Source organism: Papio anubis, unplaced genomic scaffold, assembly GCF_008728515.1.
Source record: "Papio anubis isolate 15944 unplaced genomic scaffold, Panubis1.0 scaffold36, whole genome shotgun sequence".
NCBI classification, from domain to species: Eukaryota; Metazoa; Chordata; class Mammalia; order Primates; family Cercopithecidae; genus Papio; species Papio anubis.
Window position 1 is genome coordinate 459,797 of NW_022163746.1, and position 21,814 is coordinate 481,610.

General features: G+C 46.3%; 1 protein-coding gene across 7 annotated transcripts; it reads left to right on the forward strand.

Annotated features, from left to right (window-relative positions):
- The first annotated feature begins 273 nt into the window (after nucleotides 1–273).
- LOC116268657 (tropomyosin alpha-1 chain-like) lies at nucleotides 274–21,803 on the forward strand. Of its 7 annotated transcripts, XM_031662037.1 has the most exons (10): nucleotides 311–580; nucleotides 1,349–1,474; nucleotides 1,672–1,797; nucleotides 14,452–14,585; nucleotides 17,024–17,141; nucleotides 18,323–18,393; nucleotides 19,168–19,243; nucleotides 19,670–19,732; nucleotides 20,030–20,099; nucleotides 21,530–21,803. In XM_031662037.1, exons 1-10 carry the CDS (start codon nucleotides 467–469, stop codon nucleotides 21,610–21,612), a joined length of 981 nt encoding a protein of 326 aa, XP_031517897.1. In that variant the 5' UTR covers nucleotides 311–466; the 3' UTR covers nucleotides 21,613–21,803. The 7 variants fall into 7 exon arrangements, with proteins under 7 accessions (XP_031517893.1, XP_031517891.1, XP_031517897.1 ...); XM_031662033.1 differs by lacking the exons at nucleotides 1,349–1,474; nucleotides 19,168–19,243 and adding an exon at nucleotides 18,651–18,726 and having other exon boundaries at nucleotides 274–580; XM_031662031.1 differs by lacking the exon at nucleotides 1,349–1,474 and having other exon boundaries at nucleotides 274–580.
- The last annotated feature ends 11 nt before the right edge of the window (nucleotides 21,804–21,814 follow it).

Sequence of the window (21,814 nt, forward strand, 5' to 3'; positions counted from 1 at the left end):
TCGGCTGGGGATCCAAATGGCGGGGTGTCGGCCCTGAGAGAAGGGGGCGCGGAGGGAAGAGGGTTGCGCCTTAGCCCCGGCTCGGCCCCAACGCCCTCTCCCTGGCTCGCAGGTTTAGAAACAGGGCGGCCTTCTCGGCAGCCGACTCGGCGGCTCGGGTCCCCATATATAGTCATATCCACCGTCAACTGGGAGGCCGGCGGCCGGCAGCGAATGGGCGAGCAGCCCCCGCGGGAGGAGCGGGGAGGGGGCACGGGGCGGAGGGAGGAGAGGAGGAAGGGGGGGCAGGAGAAAAAAGCTTTTCCAAAAAAGTATTGGCTGTCTTGAGGAATGCGGTCGCCCCCTTGGGAAAGTACATATCTGGGAGCAGCAGGCGGCTCCGCGCTCGCACTCCCGCTCCTCCGCCCGATCGCGCGCTCGCCCCGCCGCTCCTGCCGCAGCCCCAGGGCCCCTCGCAGCCGCCACCATGGACGCCATCAAGAAGAAGATGCAGATGCTGAAGCTCGACAAGGAGAACGCCTTGGATCGAGCTGAGCAGGCGGAGGCCGACAAGAAGGCGGCGGAAGACAGGAGCAAGCAGGTCTGCGCCTCCCCGGCCCTGAACCCGAGCCCCGAGCGCGGGGACCCGAGCCTGGCACCCCCGGCTGGATCCCCACCCCGAGGACTCGGGGAGCCACCACCCTACCCCCACCACCACCCAGGGCGGCCAGGGCGCGCGTCTGGAAAGAAGGAAGGGAAATGCAAGAGCCAGGCTTAGTCTAACTTTGTAGTCTGATCTGAGGACGCTTATTTCCCTTCTCTGGTTCCCATGGCCCGCGAAGTCAAGTCCTAGAGGCGCTTTATTCTCAGGACTGGGAATCAGTTTGGGGGAGGGAGGAGGACACCCGGTTCCTGGGGACGTTTGAAGGAAGGGCGCGGGATGGAGAAAGGGTGTCGAGTAATTCAAGTGTTATAAGTTATTTGACTTTTGACTGGGGAGAAAGGAACGTTAAACTTGGGGAGGAAAGGGGAGTCATGGAGTTGTTACCAAAGAACAAAGATGGGACGGAATGGAGGCTACAGCCCGAAAGCCAGGCCAGCAGTGGCGTTCTTCTGTGTCCCCAAGTAGTGGACTTGAGCCCGCTGAGACCTCGGCAGGAGTCTCCTCCCAGGGCAGGTGGGTGTGCGGGGTGAGCCCTGGAGCGGTTCCAGCTCGGGTAAAGAGAAAGTTACCTTGGGTCCCTTGCACTCCATCTCGGCGGCGGTGCCCCGAGCCCCAGGGGCCCCAGTCAACCCGATGCCCGTGTGTTGTGTGTGTCTAACACCCGGTCCGTGCCGGCCGTCCGCGCCCGCCCGCCGCTGCCCCCAGCTCGAGGAGGACATCGCGGCCAAGGAGAAGTTGCTGCGGGTGTCGGAGGACGAGCGGGACCGGGTGCTGGAGGAGCTGCACAAGGCGGAGGACAGCCTCCTGGCCGCCGAGGAGGCCGCCGCCAAGGTACCCGGGGCGCGCGGCACAGCGTGGCGCACGAATGGCTAACTCTTTCTCTTTCTCTCTCTCTCTCTCCCTGTCTTTCCCTCTGTCTCTCCCGCTGTCCCTGTCCTTCTGGTTCTGTGCACCCACACCCCTCCCCTTCGGGATCACGCTGCCTGCTGCACCCCCCTCCCTCCCCGTACCCCCTGGCCAAATCCCAGCTGGAAGATGAGCTGGTGTCACTGCAAAAGAAACTCAAGGGCACCGAAGATGAACTGGACAAATACTCTGAGGCTCTCAAAGATGCCCAGGAGAAGCTGGAGCTGGCAGAGAAAAAGGCCACCGACGTAAGTGCACGCTCACACTGCTTCCCTCACCTCTTGCCTGCGTGGCCACTCTGCGGTCACCACAGGGCTAGAGAGCAATGGAGGAAGGTTACTTTCTCCTGCTGGACACCTGCACACAGCCCTGCCATGGCCCAGAGCATTGGATGCCGCCTCTGACTGCTACTGCACACATTCATTTATATTTCATCCACTCCTCTCTTCTTCTCCTTTCCTTTACCTCCCTGGGGGTGGAGGTGGGTAGATGAGAGGCTGGGAGAATAGAGCAGCTGAAATTGGACTCTGGAGGTGAACTTCACTTCCCTGGTGGCAGAAAACCCTTGAGGTGTCGTCACCAAGGTTTGTGGAGAGAATGCCAGGTTTTCTTCACTTTCTTTCCTTTTGCCCTCTCCAGTGGGTGGGAAGTTCTGGATTTTGGTGGTGGGTCTAGTCAGGGTTCAGAGAACCTGGCCTCTAAATGAAAGAAATGACACAATGGTACTTTTACTTAGAAGGCTGCACTTCATGGTGAGGCACAGAGACACTTTGAGGCTTCCTTTCTCACTAGCGTAAGCCTTAATCCACCCCTTAAGATCTGCCTGGGAAGATGATACTTGCTTGGGTCTGCAGTCTGAAGGCACTAGGTCCAGAAAGTAAGCTGTGAGTTATATATAGCTCAGTGCTTTATATGGTATAGTGAGCTAGCTGCCCCCTGCCCCTCCTGCTGGCCCCGCCCCCACCTGTCAGCCTTTTGACAACCGCCACATAGTTGCAGGGGTGATGCACACAGCTAAGGCCCTCCTAAGCTCTTTGTCCACTGCCCTTTGGAAGCTTTTTAATTGAGGGCTTGCCTCTTCTGCCTCAGAAAGTCAAGCCAAAGGACCAACTTCTTTTCACACCATTGGATTCCATGCTAAAAGCTAATTAAGCCTAGAGGCCCAATTAGAAAAGAATTCCTTGGGAAGTTGGTAACAATTCCAAGAATGCGTGAGCACAGGGAAAGCTATGCCAGCAGTTGAAACACCAAGGGCAACAGCAGACTTTTTTATATGAAAGTAACATGCAAATAACTGAAGGGTCTCAGGTCTTGAAATTAGTAAAGGCCTTTGTAGCATGAAAGGCTTGAGATGTATGTCCAGGTGTGCTTTGTAAATGAGAAATCCAGAGAGGACATTTAGAATCTGACAAAAAGAAATTTTCAGTGAAAAGGTTCCTGGAAAGGGGATTTGGGGGAAGCACTGATTTCACTAAAACATTTAAATTATAAACTACCTGGCTTTGGAAAAAGAGCCAAAAACCATATATAACTCTGAGCCTACTTTGTATAATGCAGATCAGATGCCTGCTCTATATATGGCTAAATGAAAGATGCCTGCCTCCCGCAAATTCTCCAGCAGGACGTTTATTTAGCTTTTTCAAAAGAGCTGCTGATAGATGAAGGAAAGATAGTCCTTATAAGGAAAAGAATGCAGAGAATTTGAAAATAGCCCAGTAAGACTGAAGGCAAAAGAGGGAGAAAAAGGTTACTACAATTCTTAAAAAAAAAAAAAAAAAAAGGATAATAATTATTATAACTATGCAGTGCTAACATGTCTTTATTGAAAAGTCTTGTTGAAGGGAGCACTGGAATGGGGTGGGGCAGAAATGGAAAAGAAGTTATTTAAAGTCAGCTGGTGTGGGAAGCAGCAGGGGAGGGACCTTCTTGGATCTTGTTTTGCTTATTTTTCCCACTGGGGAACTGCCCCTAAATCTGGCATATATGGTTTTTTTGGTAGTGTATTGATCACATTTCCTTTTAGGACACTTTAGGTTGTCTGGAGTTTGGAGCCCATAGGAATATTGAAGAAGTTAGTGAAGAAATGCTATACAGTCATTTGTTGATTAACGAAGGGGGATAAAGTCTGAGACACGTGTCGTTAGGTGATTTCTTCATTGTGAAAACACCACAGAGTGTATAGTACTTACACAAACCTAGAGGGTATAGCCTACTAAACACCTAGGCTACAAACCTGTACAGCATGTTACTGTACTGAATACTGTCAACAATTGTAAGACAAATCACCAGGCCATAGGAATTTTTTAGCTCTATTATAATCTTATGAGGCTACTCTCATATATATGCAGCCCCTCGTTGACCGAAACATCATTATGTGGTGCATGACCGTATTCAGAGTGGTAGCTTTTATTTATTACAAAATAGTCAGAACTTGAGGAGGAAGAGACAGATGTCACTAGAAAAAGGGAGAAGTGGGGTGAGGGAGAAGTCAGTTTCCTGAGGTGGAATCATATTAGCTTTGGGATTAGGACATTTTACTGTCATTGTTCACCAGTGTAAAACACTTTTACATTTTTTTAATTATTATTACTAAAAACATTTTTCTGCTACTTTACTGATGTACTTTACAAATCCTATTCTGGAAGTGGGCTCTTCCTAGCTTAGAAGATTGTCATCCAGGAGTAGTATCCCTGATGGTCTTGTTTCGAATTTTGTGTTGTCATTCCACCTAAGTCAAAAGTGAGGCTGAAGGGGATCGAAGACTCCATTTTTTTCTGGCCCCCAATCTCTTCCCCAGTAACTGTGATATATCTGATATTTATAGCATGTGAGTCTTTATCCCTTTGTAGGTCTTTACTTCCTAACTTAGGGATTCTCAACCTCCTCTAAACATAATCACTTAGGAAGCTTTTAAAACCTACAGTTAGGATGCACCCAAGGCCAGTTAAATCAGAATCCCTGGGGTGCAACCCAGGCAGCAGCATTTGAAAAATACCCAAATGATTCCAACCTGCAGACAAGGGTGAGAAAACGCTTCTAAACTCTTGCATAATGACATCAGCATGAAAATGAACTCACCTGCAACTGACTTTCCCAGGACATTAAGTCACTAATTGGCTGCTTAGAGCACTTGCCAGTGTCCAGCAGTTTCCTGGCAGCTCCTGGAGGTTCCCAGACACCCGGTTCCCCCATTCTCAATGTTGGAGGCCCACAGTCTCTGCACTTAGGGGACCAGCTGTAACCTCCCCGCCTGACCAGATAAACCACGTGAAAACAAAGCGAGACGCTCCCACCTACAGGATGCAAGGACCCAAGCTGGGATTTGTGAGAGTCTCAGCAGAGGCTATGAGGAACTCCACAGAAAATGAGTCAGGAAAGCAAAAGTTCTTTGTTAGGGCTTGGAGGAGGAGAGGGTTGTCAAGCATGTTTTCTTTATTATTCCCACACATAGGGAGCTGGCTTTAAGAGCTTTCTGTGACAAAGCTGAGGAGAAAAAGCCCTGAGACTTAGAAGGCATTTAAGAATACATCACAAGGGGGAAATCAGCGGAGATTGTATCTGCAGTGGTTTTCTCCACCTGTAGCCAGAGGTTCTCTCATAGGGTTCTGTGGCTTTCCTTGGGGCGCCTTTTAAAGGCATCCCAGTCCAGCCCAGGATTGATCGGATTCCAGGAGATGGCAGAGGCTGGTCTGACACCAAAGAAGGCTGTAAAGACAAGAGACCCTTTGGATGGCTGTTTTCATGGGAAGTGAGCCCCAGCGAGGTTGGCCTGGGATCACACAGCTGCTTATGGGCCTCAGCCTGACTCTTAAAACAGTGCTTGTGTTATTTCTTAATCGTAGCTATCGTTTGAGTTTTTAACTATGTACAAGGTATTGTGCTAAACGCTTTATGGTCCTTCATAATTCTCATAGCAACCTCATGGGGAAAGTACTATTATTATTCCCACTTTTACAGAGGACGCCCAGAGAAGACAAGTTATTTGGTCGAAGTCACGCAGCAGGAAACTAGGCGCCAGATTCAACGTAGGAAAACTGCATTTAGAACAGGAGGTCTAACCACTATGCTCTACACGTGGGTGCTTTTCACTTCGTGAAGTTTGGGGGAATGGGGGTATTGCTGGGGTTATAATCTTGTGGTTAGGATCAGTCCCTTTGGGGTTATAATCTTGTGGTTAGGATCAGTCCCTTTAGGGCATATTCCGGCTCCAGACCCGCAGCTCAGCTTCTCTGGCTCCTGGGCATGGGAATCTGGACTCCGGAGCGTAGCGCTCCCGCGGCCAGCAGGAGTCGCTATTGCCCTTAGCAGCCAGCTCCGTTTCCCCGGGTCACCACGGCGCCGGGGAGGGGCCTTATAAGTGGAAGCCAGAACCCTCGTGTAGTGGCCTCCCGGAGCGCCCAGCCCACCAGGTACCCCCGCCGCGCTCCGGGCGCGCCTTTCTACCAGCCGCCTCGAGCATGCGCAGTACCCCGGCCGGGCCCGGGATCCGCGGCGCGCACCCCGCCCTGCCGTGCCCGCCCCCGGCGCTCGTGCGCCCGCCTGCGGTTCGTCTGCGCCGCCCTGGAGGCCGCGACTTCCGGACTGCTCCTGGCCGCAGGGGGCGCCGCCGTCGCACGGAGAGGCCTGGGCGGGGCGGACCGGCGCTGGGCAGCCGGGACAGCCGCGGCAGCCGGGTCCGCAGGGCAGCAGCCGGCCTCTCCCATTGCAGCCCGCCCGCCCGCCTACCGGTCCGGCGCGATGGCGGGGAGTAGCTCCCTGGAGGCGGTGCGGAGGAAGATCCGGAGCCTGCAGGAGCAGGCGGACGCCGCAGAGGAGCGCGCGGGCACCCTGCAGCGCGAGCTGGACCACGAGAGGAAGCTGAGGGAGACCGTAAGGGACCCACCCATCACCCCGCACACCCCAGAGGCGCATCCTCCCCGGGCAGCCCCGGGGCGCCCAGCAGGGCCCTCCTGCAGGCTCCGGTCCCCAGTCCCCACGCCTCCAGGGCGCACCTGGCGCACCTGGGCCAGCTGGCGGCGGGCTCTGGGGAGGGGCCCGGCCTATTCTCAGCCTTTCCTTTCCATCTCGCTGATCTAAAGTAAACGCTCCCAGGGGAAGCAGGGGTGGTGTTGAGAAGGTTCTGGAAGGAGCATTTTCCCAGGAAGGGTCTGTTTCTGGGGTGGTGGCTTTCGGTCGTGTGTCTGCGTCCCCGGGAGGTGCACTTTGCGCTGCTGGCTTGCTTTACTCTGAGAGTGGAGTGGGAGGAGGTCCTTCCTCTTGGACATGCGTACCTTTGAGAAGGGGGTGCCGACAGGTCAAGTGGGAGAGACACTGTGGACTTGGGGCCCGGGGATGCTGCACTCCGCCGTCCCCGTCGACCCTGTGGTTTCCCGGAGGCCTGTGTCTCTGAGGTGGTAGAGAGCCATTGACAGCTTGACAGCGCCGCGTTCTGCTGGAAGAGCTAATATATAGTACAATACCCTTCACCCTTCCCTTTCTTCAGCAGTCCTCCTTCGCTCCTCTCTCGTACAGATAGATAATCTTTTGTTACCAAGTCTTGGAAAAAGTTGGCGAAATATCAACAGTTATTGGGTGTATTCTCTTGCGGGCTTCCCCTCCCCCTTGTTAAATGTAATACCTGGCTTCCTTCCTTTCTTCTAAGGCAAGTGTATCCAGCAAACAGGAACAGGATTTCAGAGGTAGTATAGTATTTGATATTTGTCGATTTTGTGTGTGTGTGTGTGTATTTTAATCAAGATACTGAAACAAACACCTTAGGAATGTTATGACAAGCGATAGTATGATGTCTTGCTGTGCTTAATATACGGGGCTGTTCTGAGTTGAGTAAATCGTTCTGGTTAAGTGTTTGTAAATGGCTGTATGGCTGGCCACAGAAACTTCAAGATCTGAAATGGTCCTCTTCAGAGGAAAGCTCAACTAGAGAAAGTTTCAGATAAAATACAAGCAGGAAAAAGGAAATCAATAGGCGAAAGATAATTCTCAGTATTTGCTTTATAGGACGAGTCAGCAAAAGTCCTGTGGATATCCCTGAACTTGGCTGGGTGGTAAACTAATTCCGACTCCCTAACTGGCTAGCAGCTGTCGTTGAACCATTTGAACTATATAGAATATGATGGATAAGAACAAGAACTTTGGAGCCAGACTGTCAGAATTTGAATCCTGGCTCCACTACTTACTAGCAGTGGGCAATTTACTTAACCTCTGTGTTTCAGTTCCCTCAGTGTAAAGTGTGGGTAGTAACAGCATCTTCCTGTCGGTTAAAGGAGTTACTATGTACAGACAGTACAGTGGTGCTTGGCGCAGCAGGGTAAGTGCTGTGTGCCCACTGTCATTAAAACTGCACAGCCCTGGCAACACAGTGCTCCTTCACCTTCAGTTCTCCACGCAGCAGGGGGTCTTAAAAATGGCTGGCTCATTTTATGACATCATAAAACACTTCATTTACTGCTTTTAATCAACATTTTTTGGGGCGGGGAGCTTGAATGAAGAGGAAGTGGACAGGCTGGTAGGCATGTTTGATGGGTTGAAGTGGTGTTAGTGGTAGAAGTCTGAGGTCTTCTCACCCTGCTAGGAAAGAGTATGTGTGACCCTATGCGGAAGAGCCTTGTATTGACTCCTGGCCTAGTGATTGATGTTAGACACAGAAGATAAATTTTATGAAGGGCACATTATTACTTTTATTTTAATGTGCATCTTTTGTGCATCGTTTTTATAACAGTACTCTTCCTGTGCCAGTCGGCTAAAGATAATTAATACTTTCATTCTTTTCACGGCTTTATATCAAAAGTGGTTTAAGTGGTTTCATTTTAAGTAATTTTTGCAAGCAGTCTACCTGGGTGATTGAACATAGAACCTTTTAAGACAGCAACTTGAGGACTGGATCAGACCATTGAAGAGAGACTTTCAGGCTGCAAGTTGTTCCTAACTTCTGAAATTGGAACTGAAGTGTAGCTACCTTAGGTATTTAGATGTAGCTTGGGCTGTGAGTTAAGCTAGCAGTAACAGTTTCTTTTGGCAGCAAAGATAAAGGTTTAGTGACAAAACCATGAGCCACTGCAAAAAATATTTGACCAGAGAGTTGGCCTAAATTCAAATACTCAGACGTTCAGACTGTAGTTAATAGGCCCTATTAAACCAGCCCTTACCTTGGAAAAAGCAGCCATCCCTTACTTCCTCCTAGTCTGTGTTTCCAAGTTGTGTGGATCCTTCAAAATGTTGGAATGAGGTTATTTTGCTTGACATGATTGACTCCAGATCTTGTGGCCCACTAGGGTTTTGTTTGCTTTTTTCATTATTTAAAAAAAAAAAAAAAAAAAAAAAAAGGCAAGAAGAATCTTCCTTTCTGAGTAGTATCCAGCAAACAAGGAGACAGGGAGTTGTGGCCAGAAGGTTCTTAATTAGTAACATGATTAAATCATGGGAAATAACCAATTTACAAAAATTCCCAGCATTTTCCCTCTTTACACTTGGTAAATATTTCCGGGATAGGAAACCGAGGGTGCATTTTGTGCTTGCATTGGCACTCCCAGAGTGGCTGTAACTGGAATGTACACTCTCGATTTCTGCTTTCATATGTAGGCAAGGCAGAGGCACTACAATGCCTTGTTCATGTCTGTTCTCCCTCATTATACAAATATGCCTCGTAAATTATGGGCTTTGGCACACACACAGGAGGTTGTGTTTATCTGTTATCCATGGGAGTGCCCCTTAATGTCATCAGTGTTTTTCCCCCCTTTCCTTACCATATAAGGGCAGAAGTTTAGCTTGGCTGTGGTCACTTGGTCTTACACAGCAAGTTGGGTGAAACCTTCTTCGTATAACTACAGTTTGCATAAAATAAAAAGGACCTGACCTTTGATCATCCCAGTTTCCACTCCCGGTTCAGTCAGGACTTTGGAAACATATTGCAGAGGATTGATTTCTAGAATATAATATTCTCCCACCAGTATTTTTTCTTAATAGCCTTACCTGGAATACTTTTTCAAAAAGTAAAAGTCACTGCCATTTTTAATTTTCTGTGGTTGCATTGGCTGAAACATCTGGATTTCATGAAAATCTAAGCCTCGTAAAAGGTTGTTTTTTTTTTTGTTTTTTTTTTTCCAAATCTGATTTGGGATATTATACTATGGTGGGGTGGGCATGCCCTTGATTTCTATATAGTACCATGTTGGGGTGGGGGAATGGGGTGCATGCCCTTGGGCTGTTACCTTAGAGGAGGGTCATATGCATTATAAGGCACCTCAAGTACAAAGCACCAGGAAGTTATTTAAAAACAGATCTGCAGGAAGACATTGGTAGCCTTGACTAATACAGCAGTCTCTTTTTTGAGTAGTTCATTAATTGTTAGAACACAATAGCACTTTTGAAATAAAAGAAACTATCATCCCAAATTGAAAGACTTCACTGGCAGTCAGCACGTGGGGCTGTTGTTATAAGAAAGCTAACTCCCCTGGGTGCAGTGGCTCACGCCTGTAATCCCGGCACTTTGGGAGGCCGAGGCGGGTGGATCACCTGAGGTCGGCAGTTCGAGACTAGCCTAGCCAACATGGTGAAATCCCATCTCTACTAAAAATACAACAATTAACTGGGCATGGTGTCACGTGCCTGTAATCCTAGCTACTGGGGAGACTGAGGCAGGAGAATCGCTTGAACCCGGGAGGCGGAGGTTGCAGTGAGCCAAGGTCACGCCACTGCACTCCAGCCTGGGAGACACAGCTAGACTCCATCTCAAAGAAAAAAAAGAAGAAGAAGAAGAAAGCTAACTTAGTACACTAAGAGTGATTTACATGCCTAGAAATAATTTGTGTCCAGGGTCTTGACCCTCCCCAAATGCCTTGTTATTTATATGTGCTTTTAAATAACAGATGGTCATGTGTCTATGGGCTTGTACCAGCAGAGGCAACAGCAGGTCCTTAAGAATCCCCAGGTGCCATGATGAAAAGAACCTTAGAAAATATCGAAATAACCTCAAAACTTAGAAAAAAAAATACCAGAAATAAAAGCTAGTAAAGGTGAGAGGTGTGGGGCTTTTGGAGCATAGAGCATAATAAATCAGAATAAAAAGTAAAAATAAGAAAGAGAAAAAAGTAGCCCTGATTAAATTATAAAATTAAACATATCTTGAATTCTAACAAACCAAACAAAAATTCTACTAGGCCAATGTAATAGGGCCTGCAGAGCCTGTCATGGGTTCAGGGTTTTCCCATAAAGTTAGGTGTGCCTCAGATACTACTCCCAGGTCCTGGCTTTAACCTCAAAGGCCCTCTGCCTGTCCTGCTCTGAAACCTCTGGGGCAGTAGGCATTGACTTCTGGGCCAGGGAGTAAATGTTCCGTGTCCTTATGTTCCATGTCCTTACGTGAGCTTCCTATTACCCATTAGCATTGTTTTATGAAGTTTTCAATTTTATATCCTGCCTAATTTCAAAAAGATTGTGATCATCACTTTAGTGGATGATTTGCATTGCAGCAGCTGTTCTCCTAGTCCTAATTAGGGTCTGTCCCTGAGGCCTTTCTTGGGGAGTTGGGATGGGGGCGGGAGAATATCTCAATCTGATGTCGGAAGAGATAAAGACCACAGGAGTGAGAACTGCCAGTTCCAAGGTTTCCATGACGTTCTGGGAAGCCAGGAGAAGTGACAAGTGGAGAGCTGGCATGCCAGGAGCCTGGTGACTTGGATTTTAATCCTGTCTCCCACTGATGACTCTATGGCCTCCGCATACTTCAGTGCCCAGGGTCAGAGTTCCCTCCTACCGCCTCTTTTTAGTCAAGAGCTAGAAGAATGGCCAGCTTCTTTGGGTGGTGGCAAAGGGGATTGTTTATTTATAGTACAGATTCCTGCCCTCCCCCTTTGACCTCCTGAATCAGAATCCCTAGGGACAGGGCCTGGAAGTTTGATTTTTTTAATATTTATTTATTTTTTTTTAAATTTTATTTATTTATTTTTTTTTGAGGCAGAGTCTTGCTCTGTCACCTAGGCTAGAGTGCTGTGGCGTGATCTCGGCTCACTGCAACCTCTGCCTCCCGGGTTCAAGTGATTCTCCTGCTCAGCCTCCTGAGTAGCTGGGATTACAGGCACGTTCCACCACGCCTGGCTAATTTTTGTGTTTTTAGTAGAGTTTCACCATGTTGGTCAGGCTGGTCTCAAACTCTTGACCTCATGACCCAGCTGCCTCGGCCTCCCAAAGTGCTGGGATTATAGGCGTGAGCCACAGCGCCCACCTGAAATTTTGATTTTTTTGATGCTCATCTCTGGGTTGATTCTGACACTCAGTCACTTGTGGGAATTGCTGATGTGGACAATGCCTAGGGATCCTTCTAGCTAAAAAGTTGAGACCCTATTTTTTGGATTTACAGGGCCTCCTCAGGAAGGGGCAGGCACCCTCAGGTCTGCTGTGTGTGCCCTACCATTCCTCTCTCTGTATCACAAACTGGCACCTAGAAATGGGTCTCCATGCCCAGTTGTTGCTGGGGCACCCTCTATGAAGCCCTGCTGGCTAGTATTCCTGTAGGACATATTTTCTGATTTCCGGGAGTCTGAGGTTCTACAGAACGACCCTGGGGAAACACAGGAGTGGCATTTAGACAACAGCATTCTGTAAACGCAGTGCCAAGAGCTCAGGGAAAGAATGGGGGTGGGGTTGATCGGAGGGAAGACACGGATGGATTGGTGGGGGCCCTTTGGGTAGGGAGATCTCATGTGCGAGGCTGGAATGAACATGAGGTGCTGTCTCCTTCCTTTCTGGTGACTCAGCTGTGTGGGGAGCTGGGGGATAGAGACCTGTCACCCAGAGGGTTCTATCCCCAAAACGTAAACAGTCATCTTTCTGCGAGTACAAAGTCCTTGAGGTTTAGGCCCAGATCTAAAGCAGGGCAGAGAACTTAGAACTTGGTAGCTACAAAAAAGTTTTGAAAATCTTGCTGGCATTGCTCTAATAGGCCGTAGCCTCTGTAACAAGGATATTTGCCATCATATTGAAAATAGTAAGAAAGGAGGAAAGAAAAGAAAGTGCACAGTGCTTTTGAATACATAACCTAGACCCTCTGCGGAGGCTTCTTGTTGTTGTAGGGCTTTTGGATTGTGTGCTTGGTTTTTTTGTGTGGTTTTTAATTTTGTTTTGTTTTGTTTGCCCTTTGTTTTTGCTTCAGCTCTGAGTTCCCCTCCACCCTCAAAAGGAATAGAATTTTACTGGAAAATGAAAATATAGAAAAGTGAAGAAATCTTAACTGACCCAGAAGTATATCCTTAATATATACATCCTTCCAGTAATAGTAATAAAAAAACGCCCAATGGTTTTTCAAAGACACTTCTCTATAATTAAGAAATTTGTTATCCTATTACCCTTGCCCTTCAGTACACACACACACCAGAAACAACAGTCATCTGCCAGTAATTCCTAGCTGGGCCCATTTACCAGCTGTGCACTGATAATTATTTACTTCGTAGGCAGTACAGTTGTAAATGCTCTTCCTCCGGTTTATTTCACATTTGCCCTGCTCCCTGCCTCCATCAACCAATTACTACATTTTTGTCAAGATAAAAGTGTATTCACATGTTTTTATAGAGTCCTTCACCGTGGTTGGAGATGCCCTACTCACCTGTCTTCTCAGATAAAACTTGGCATTTAAAATCTTACAAATCTAGATGAGCAAAGAGCTGAAGGTTCTCAGATTCCTTTGATTAAAGACTGACCACAGTCTCTAACTGCATTTGCATTTCCAACTCTGTATTGTGGATCCATAAGCTAAGAACATTGCTTTTATTAAAATTAGGTTGGTTTTACTTATCTTACTGAGCCCGTACTCTGTGCAGAGAACTGTGAGTTCTCTGGATTCGAGCAGCTTACAGGTCAATGGCAAAGACAGGGCTGTATGTGGAGAAATTTGTTATCCTATTACCATGGGTCCCTAAGTGTGTATTGTAATTTCTAGAAAACTCCTAAGTGTTCTGAAAACCCTGCCACCCCTTAGTGAACATACATTCACAGTGGATGAGGATATTGTACCTAATGAGTAAATTCTGCCTCCCACTTCCATGCACAATATTTAAACAGCCACCAGTGCAAGTGTGTATAATGGACCATCATAGTCTTACAAGTGTTCTGAGACTCATAGCAACAATTTCTTATGACAGGGAAAAAATCATTACTTCTCAAAGAAACCAACATTTTATTTCAGACAAAGATACCAAGTAAAAACAGTACTTGTATTATTTTTCTTTTTAGTAGTTTGATACTCTTCTTGTATTAACCTTGACTTCGAAGAAATTTCATAGGCTTACATCAAAAACACTTGGGAAATTTGTCTTGGCTCTGTTCCAATGAGGCCAGTTATTCTACAAGGGGTTACTGGATTGTGTTGGGCCTTCATGTGGTGTGTATTTTAGAACCCCTGAATTTTAAACTATTTGAGTTCCTTTGTAAGGATCCTTTGATAAAGTGGCTAGAAGAAAAGACTTGCGTGAAACTCTTGAGTCCGATTTCTGGCTGTACTGCTATTGTCTTACATGGCTGAGCCTGGGTAAGTCTTGTCTCAGTTCACACTTCAGGCCCCCAGTGAGTGAGGTGGCTGTGATGACGCTCTTGTTTAACAGGCAAGTAAAGCCAGGGTGTTGAAATCTGTGGAAGAAAGGAACCATGTGGAAGAGCATGTGCTAATGATCTGTCTGATGAGAATTGTGTGTATAGATTTGTGTATACACAAATATGGATGTTTACTGTATGAATCAATGTATGAATGTGTCCAAGAACTCTGGAGTTGATAAGGGCTTGTAATGCACTTAAAGGTAGCTCACCACAAGACAGTCTTCCTGTCTGAAATCAGCATTGCAGTCCCAGCCATTTCCTGAAGCTACCGCCTTCACTTTCTCCCCAACTCTGAAATGCTTTTCACTCTCTCTACCTAGGCTGAAGCCGATGTAGCTTCTCTGAACAGACGCATCCAGCTCGTTGAGGAAGAGTTGGATCGTGCCCAGGAGCGTCTGGCAACAGCTTTGCAGAAGCTGGAGGAAGCTGAGAAGGCAGCAGATGAGAGTGAGAGGTGAGAATGCCCCATCAGCCATCTTTTGCAGCTGCCTTTCCTGGTGGAATAAACCGGAGGGCTCCCGTGATCTTTGAGGTTTAAGAATTTTTCAGTCCCCTGGTGGTGGGATCATTTCCTCTATTGATCCCAGGTATAACTCAGTTGGTTTTGTTCATTTAGCATCAGTGAAACACCTACTATGTCCAAAGCACTGTCCTAAGCCCTAAGGTTACAAAGAAGAAGAAGATCTTGTTCTTGCCTTCACAGAGCTCACCCTCTAATGAGGCAGACAGATATGTAAAGGAGAAGTGTCAGGGATACGAGTTGGCCCTTTCATTCCTACTGACCACAGAGCAGTTGTGCATTTGTTAAAGTATAACTTTATTTTATAATATACCAAGGAAGCTTAGGCCTAAATAAAGGAACTGTGGACTATCAGTTGTCAAATAGCTTAACAAATAGGTGGAAGAAAAAACACAAAGCAGAAATACGGTCTGCAAAAGTAAAATATTTTGGACTTGGTCTCTATACACACAAGACACGTGCACACAAATAGTCAGATGCTCGTGTGTTCTGAGTCCTCCTCTGCTGTAATCTGGCTCTAGCTGAATCATTACTCTAAGATTCAGCTCTGTGGTAGTAAAGGAAAGCATGGTTTGTATAGACCAGCACAGCCTTGGGTGGTCTAGAAGGCATTTTCCCTTATGCTCAACTGTTGGAATTAAGGATTTGCCGTATTGCATGGAAGTACTTCAAGAGAGACTCCATGAAGTGAGAGAGCGTTCTGCTGCTTGAGGGATGGCATAGCATGAAGGGCTCAGAACACTGAATGTGTATCTGTCTGTGCTGTGACCTGGGCAAGTGAAGGCAGTCAGTCATCTTGTCCATTTCTCACTCTTTGAAGTGATCCTGCCACCAGGTACCCGGTATAAAGAGTGATTTCAGACTTTAGGATTCGAGAAGATTTTTAGCTAAACTTTTTAGGCCATTATCCACTGCTGCTTAGTGTTTCTTCACCAACCAAGCATTTTGGACTTCTTTAAGATGCCTAATCATCTCTTACAGTGTACACATAAGAGCGGTTTTTGTGGCTGACTTCTTTCTGAAATATACTTGTTAGTGCACCTTAAAGGCAGTCTGGTAATGTTAGACTTCGAAGTAAAGGGGACTTGGGGGTCATTTAGTCCCTTAGTTTTACAAATGAGAAAACTAGGGCTCAGAGACGAATGTGACTTGCACCAAGGCTCACAGCATGTTTGTGGCTAAGCCAAGACTGCGACCCAGATCTCCTCAACTGTATTCCAGTGCTTCATCAAAAGATAGTGGGCCAGATGCAGTGGCTCACACCTGTAATCCGAGCACTTTAGGAGGCCGAGGTGGGCAGATCACTTGAGGCCAGGAGTTCGAGACCAGCCTGGCCAACATGGCATAACCCCTAAATCTACTAAAAAATACAAAACTTAGCCAAGTGTGGTAGTGCACACCTGTAATTCCAGCTACTCGGGAGGCTGAGGTAGAAGAATCGCTTGAATCCAGGAGGTGGAGGTTGCAGCAAGCCAAGATCACGCCACTGCACTCCAACCTGGGTGACAGAGTGAGACTCTGTCTCAAAAAATAAAAATAAAAAAATAGTGGTTCACTTATACTGCCTACTTAAATTTTGATAAATGAATTCCATTTTACATGACTTGTTATTCCATATATCTGTAAAATATCATAGGTCAGTTAGTATTTTTCTGAAACATAACACCATGCCATAGGACCCTAATACACTCAGTATAGAGGACAGTGTCAGGCCTGTCTCCCAGCATTGCTGTCATGAAAGGGTTCCATTACAGGTAAAACTTAATTTGAAGCATTCAGTTGAACCATAGGAAATTGCCATTATTACTTGTCTGAAATGGTCAAATATCAGCATTTTTTGTGGGCCTACTAGTTTATTAAATCTAATATTAAGTCTAATATTTTATTAAGTCTAATATTTTTGCTTATGGTTGGCTGGGTAAGAAGATTCTCTGTAGAAAGAGGTATATAAAGATAAGTTTGATTTTGTTCTAGCTTTGATTCATGTGCAAGCTGAGGCTTCCCACAGAAAAGGCAAGAAATCTCATTATCTTTTTAATAGTAAAGCATATTGGCTTTTCCGGTTTCATGCTGCCAAGATTCAGACAGGATCCTGACATGGTACCTTTTATCATTAATGTTAGATGCCTGATAGTTTGATCGGTACTCAAGGTGAGAGAGTTCATTCACAGTGAATGAACAGAGAGAAATGTGTCTCTTTTTTCCACCTTTAGCTCTGGAAATTGTTGTTTCCTGGTTTGGAAAATAAAAGTAGCTCTGTGCTCTATTTTGGTCTACCACTTACACTAAGCCTCACAGGCCACAGCAGTGCAGTGTGCATTTGGGAAAGTCAGCTCTAAATCTTGGGTTTTCCTGCTTGTCTTTCTTTCCAGAGGCATGAAAGTCATTGAGAGTCGAGCCCAAAAGGATGAAGAAAAAATGGAAATTCAGGAGATCCAACTGAAAGAGGCCAAGCACATTGCTGAAGATGCCGACCGCAAATATGAAGAGGTCAGGTCCTGGGGCCCACAGCCTTGTGGACTTCCAACAGTGGCCTTCAGGAGGCCAGGGAGCAATGCACAGTCTTGATTCCTCAGTGAGGCCATCTGCTTGGTTGGCAGAAATGGGTGGTTTCGAGAAGCAAAGTTCCTTTGTCTCCAGAAAACAGTTCTCATTTTAATCCTGCTAGGGGATCCCAGGCTTTATCAGGAAGCCGATCAGTGGCACTGGGAAGAAGGACCAAAACTCCTCTCCCCAAACCACAAAGACCTGGACAGAAGATCTTTGGCCAGAAGGGAGAGTTGGGCCCTGGGTCTTGTGAAAGGAGGCTCTCATGCTGTCATGGTGCAAGTCACTTCTTCTCAGAGTCACCTGGCACATCCAGATTGGGCAACCCAGAGACCACAGACAGTTTCTCAGTGGATTCATGGAGGCCTCTCTCCTCAAGGGTGGTAGAAAGCTATTATCAATGCAGATTTTCAGTAGAATTTGCTGCTGGTCATGTTCCCATGAAAACAGCCTCCTGCGATAAGAGGCAGTATGATTATTAAGATTTCTGTTTTTTCCTTATTGGATCACATTGTGGCTATCCTGAAACAGCATTGCCCCTCCTTTTCATTATCATTATTACCTTCAGATTACACTATGCTCACAAGTTTGATCTGCTTCAGAGGCTCCCTTCCTCTCTCTGGTTCTTCCACTAAATACAAATTTGATTTTGTCAATTATCTTACCAACTTGTGTCACGTTCGTGTCTCTCGTATTCTTCCTCTGCAGTAAGGAGGTAGATGTACAGATCAGCCATCGAATTGAAGGAGTTCTTAGGTTTATTTTGTTTTCCTGGCAGCCCCCACCTTTTCAGTATATGTCTCATCCTACTGCCGTTTTTGAGATTGTGAATTTGTATTTTCTCCCTCCTTCCACATTTTGGCCTGGCTGCCAGTTCCAGATCAGACTTCCAATTGGGACTGCCCAAGCACAGCTGACCATTCTGAGTCTGAGCAGAAGCCTCTGATCTCCTCTCTGCTCGCACTCCTAATGGAGAGTTGCTGCTCTCCGGTCTACCAGAAAGAGGATCATATTGTTTGTAGACAAAACCCTTAGTGCCTGATGGGATCTGATCGCTACCCCCCTGCCCTCCTACACAAAACTTGCAAGATCCATGGTGTGTGTGTTGTGTTTTCCTGCTGCAGGTGGCCCGTAAGCTGGTCATCATTGAGAGTGACCTGGAACGTGCAGAGGAGCGGGCTGAGCTCTCAGAAGGGTAAGCAGGCCCGGCGCCAGGAGGCCACGAATGGGGTGCTGCAGAGCAGTGACTAAACAGCATGACCTTCTGGCAGCTGCACATTACCTGTTTCAGCTCCGGGCTCCTTTTGTGCTCATTTGATGTGGATGAGCCACGAGTATGGAACATGGAGGACTCGTGTGGGGTGTCTATGTATGAATGCGTGTATCACTGCATGCCTTACCTGCACACTGATTTTGTGAATGGCCTTGTGCATTTCCTGTGTCCACTAACAGCCAAGTCCGACAGCTGGAAGAACAATTAAGAATAATGGATCAGACCTTGAAAGCATTAATGGCTGCAGAGGATAAGGTACTGATGGCTCATGTGTGGTTTTTAGGTTTCACTGCAACCCAGACGTCTTTCAGCTTCCAATGCCTACTGGTTCGTTTGGTATAACGACTGCACCTTCACTTCACCCTCTGCTATTTATATCTTGCTTTAAGTGCTTTCCCTTGGTCCTTTATGCTCCTTTGTTTTCCCTTCATAAATGCTCTTTGGGCAGCCAAAAAAGGAGCCAAATTATTGCACTTCAAAGTTGTTGGATTTTGTCACCCTGCCTTCTGCTGTTGCGAGGTTGGGGGACAGTGTTCCTGGCAAAACTAAACACTTTAATACCCGATGATTTGGCTACTTTCAGGCAGCCCTTCGTCTCTAGGACTCGGTTTTCATTTTTTCCCATCCCTCTCCTTTTTCTCTCCTCCTTCCTTTGGCTTGTCTCCCACCCTTTCTGCCTCTGATCGAAAACGTTAGCAAATGTGCCGAGCTTGAAGAAGAATTGAAAACTGTGACGAACAACTTGAAGTCACTGGAGGCTCAGGCTGAGAAGGTAGGCCAGGAGCATGGTGTGGGGGAAAGGCATCTTTTAAGAGCTGCTCCAAAGAGGCCCTGCCAGTGAAAGCAACACATACAGTAGACATTTTAGTAAATGGCATATTGTGAGGTGATTTTTGGAGAGTTACTAGGTAACAAATTCTTTTTATTAACTAGAGAATTTATTTTATCTTAGGGATATGAGTCATCAATTTAATTTAAACCAAGTGCCAAGTGGATAAGTTATCTTGTTGTTATCCCATGTAAAACAATAGGCAAGAAAGCAGAGAATGTATTGCAGTGTGCCATTCGATATCAGAGGTTCCATTACCTCCTAAGAGATCCTTAACATCTGTTGGCTGGGCTGGCGAGTTCTTTGCATGAGAAGCCATGAGTAGATTGAGCTGCAGCCTGACATCTGGAATGCTCTTTCTAATTACAGTACTCGCAGAAGGAAGACAAATATGAGGAAGAGATCAAGGTCCTTTCCGACAAGCTGAAGGAGGTAATATGAGAGTTGTGGATGAAGCCAACTGGATTTTAAATGAGTTTGTTTTCATGGAACTGGTCAGGGCCTTTTCATTTTAAAGTTCTAGTGATCCAAGTCAGGAATATTCTAAGGTTGCCTTGGAGTGTGTGTACAGTGCTAGCTGCCATTTCTCACAGAGGTGACTGAAACTGACAAGTAGTTTCAGATCCACTTTATGGGTGATGTGCTTCATTTACATCCTCTAGTTTCCCTGTGTTTGTAGCTGCGGGAAACACCAAACTTCCCAACTTTAACTCAAATAAATCATTACAGGCTGAGACTCGGGCTGAGTTTGCGGAGAGGTCAGTAACTAAATTGGAGAAAAGCATTGATGACTTAGAAGGTAAGATCTTAAGTAGTGTTTTTAGTTTAATCCTTCTGGTGAAATAGTGATGTGGCAAAACAATTTTCCAATTCAAGGGCATCCACCTTGATACGCTCCTTTGCACCTGCACATTCTTCCTGTCTGTCCTCTGGGGTTTTCCTCTGTGGCTCTTAAACTCATGAACCTGAGTCTTCTGCTCACCAGGTGACTAGTTAGCTACCAGCCATAGTGGCAGATGCCATCCAGCTTGACTTCATGCTCATTAGAAGTGTGGCAGGTTTATTTTTCATTGTGAGTGAGGTGCTTATAGGTGAGAATGACTCAGTATATTTTATATCTTTAGTGTCACTTCCTAATTAAATTGGGAATGATGTGGTGATTGTGGACTTGTTTTTAGAAGAACCCATCTTCTTCCAAGTATGAATTCAAAGTAAGGATTTGGGGGTTTTTTTAAGTCATGTATTATCTTATCAAACTACTTTATATCCTGAAGGAGGAGGGAAAAATTATACTTAAGCATTTCTCCCCTAAGGCACTTAGGTTTTATTTTAGTAATAACCACTCTATCTCACCGATATCCTATATGTTGAGCTTTGAGGTTTGTGAAGGATTAGCTGTGAACAAGAAAGAAAAAAGACAAACAAATATATACATCACAGAAGGGATTAGAGAAGGAACTAGTGTTTGGTACAGATAATCAAAATAGTGGAGAAGAGAGAATGACAAATGGTTGCAAAATGATCTGCCAAAGTGCAGCAAAGTATGAAACCTGCAGCATTACAAAACTAAATTGCAGACTTGCCATACCACTGCCATATAAAGTGTGGCACTCATTGCTTTTCAAGCCTCCTGGACCAGTAATAGGCACCTTGAGTGGGAAGACCACAGGAGTAGCTTAAATGACACTAAGAAATCACTATCCCAGTGGTCTAGTGTGGTCAGGAAGTCGGTGGTTTGAAGGTGGAGCCAGATAAGGACTACAGGCTGTAGTCACAAATTGTTCTTCCAAAACACTGCTGTTGGATTTTTTTTTCCCATTGTTTATAGCTGCAGATGGCTGACTACTCCAGTGTAATTAAAATATAGCTCTGCAAAAGAAAGATGTTCCATTAGCCCCTGTCTCCCCTCACCAGGAGACATCCTTCTGTGGTTTCGTTTAGGATTTAACATGGTTTACTGATATACCTACCATATTTGTTATGATTTTCGTATTGAGTCTTTCTCATTTTATTTTCTAATGGGTTTTGTTCTCTTTGTTTTTGTTTCAATTTATTTAAAACAAAACGCACGCCTCCTGCATTGGCCACCTGCTGCGGCACCAACCCCTTCATGCATTGCCCTTTTCTTGCTGCTGTGTTGGGATGGTGCATGCACCACCCTCACTCACCTTCCATCTCTTGATCACTCTCCATGTTCTTGCACCTCTGCCTTCCACTTCCTGGTCATAGACGAGCTGTACGCTCAGAAACTGAAGTACAAAGCCATCAGCGAGGAGCTGGACCACGCTCTCAACGATATGACTTCCATGTAAACGTGCATCCACTCTGCCTGCTTACACCCTGCCCTCATGCTAATGTAATAAACTCACCACCATCCCTTCCTTGCTCCCAGATCTCCATCTTTGCACTCTTGTGTTCACCCTTTTTGTCATAACCTAGAATAGTTATTGTTTTTTCACTTTCTACTAATATGAAGGCCAGCTAGATTAAGTGTCTATACAAACCATTTTCTTT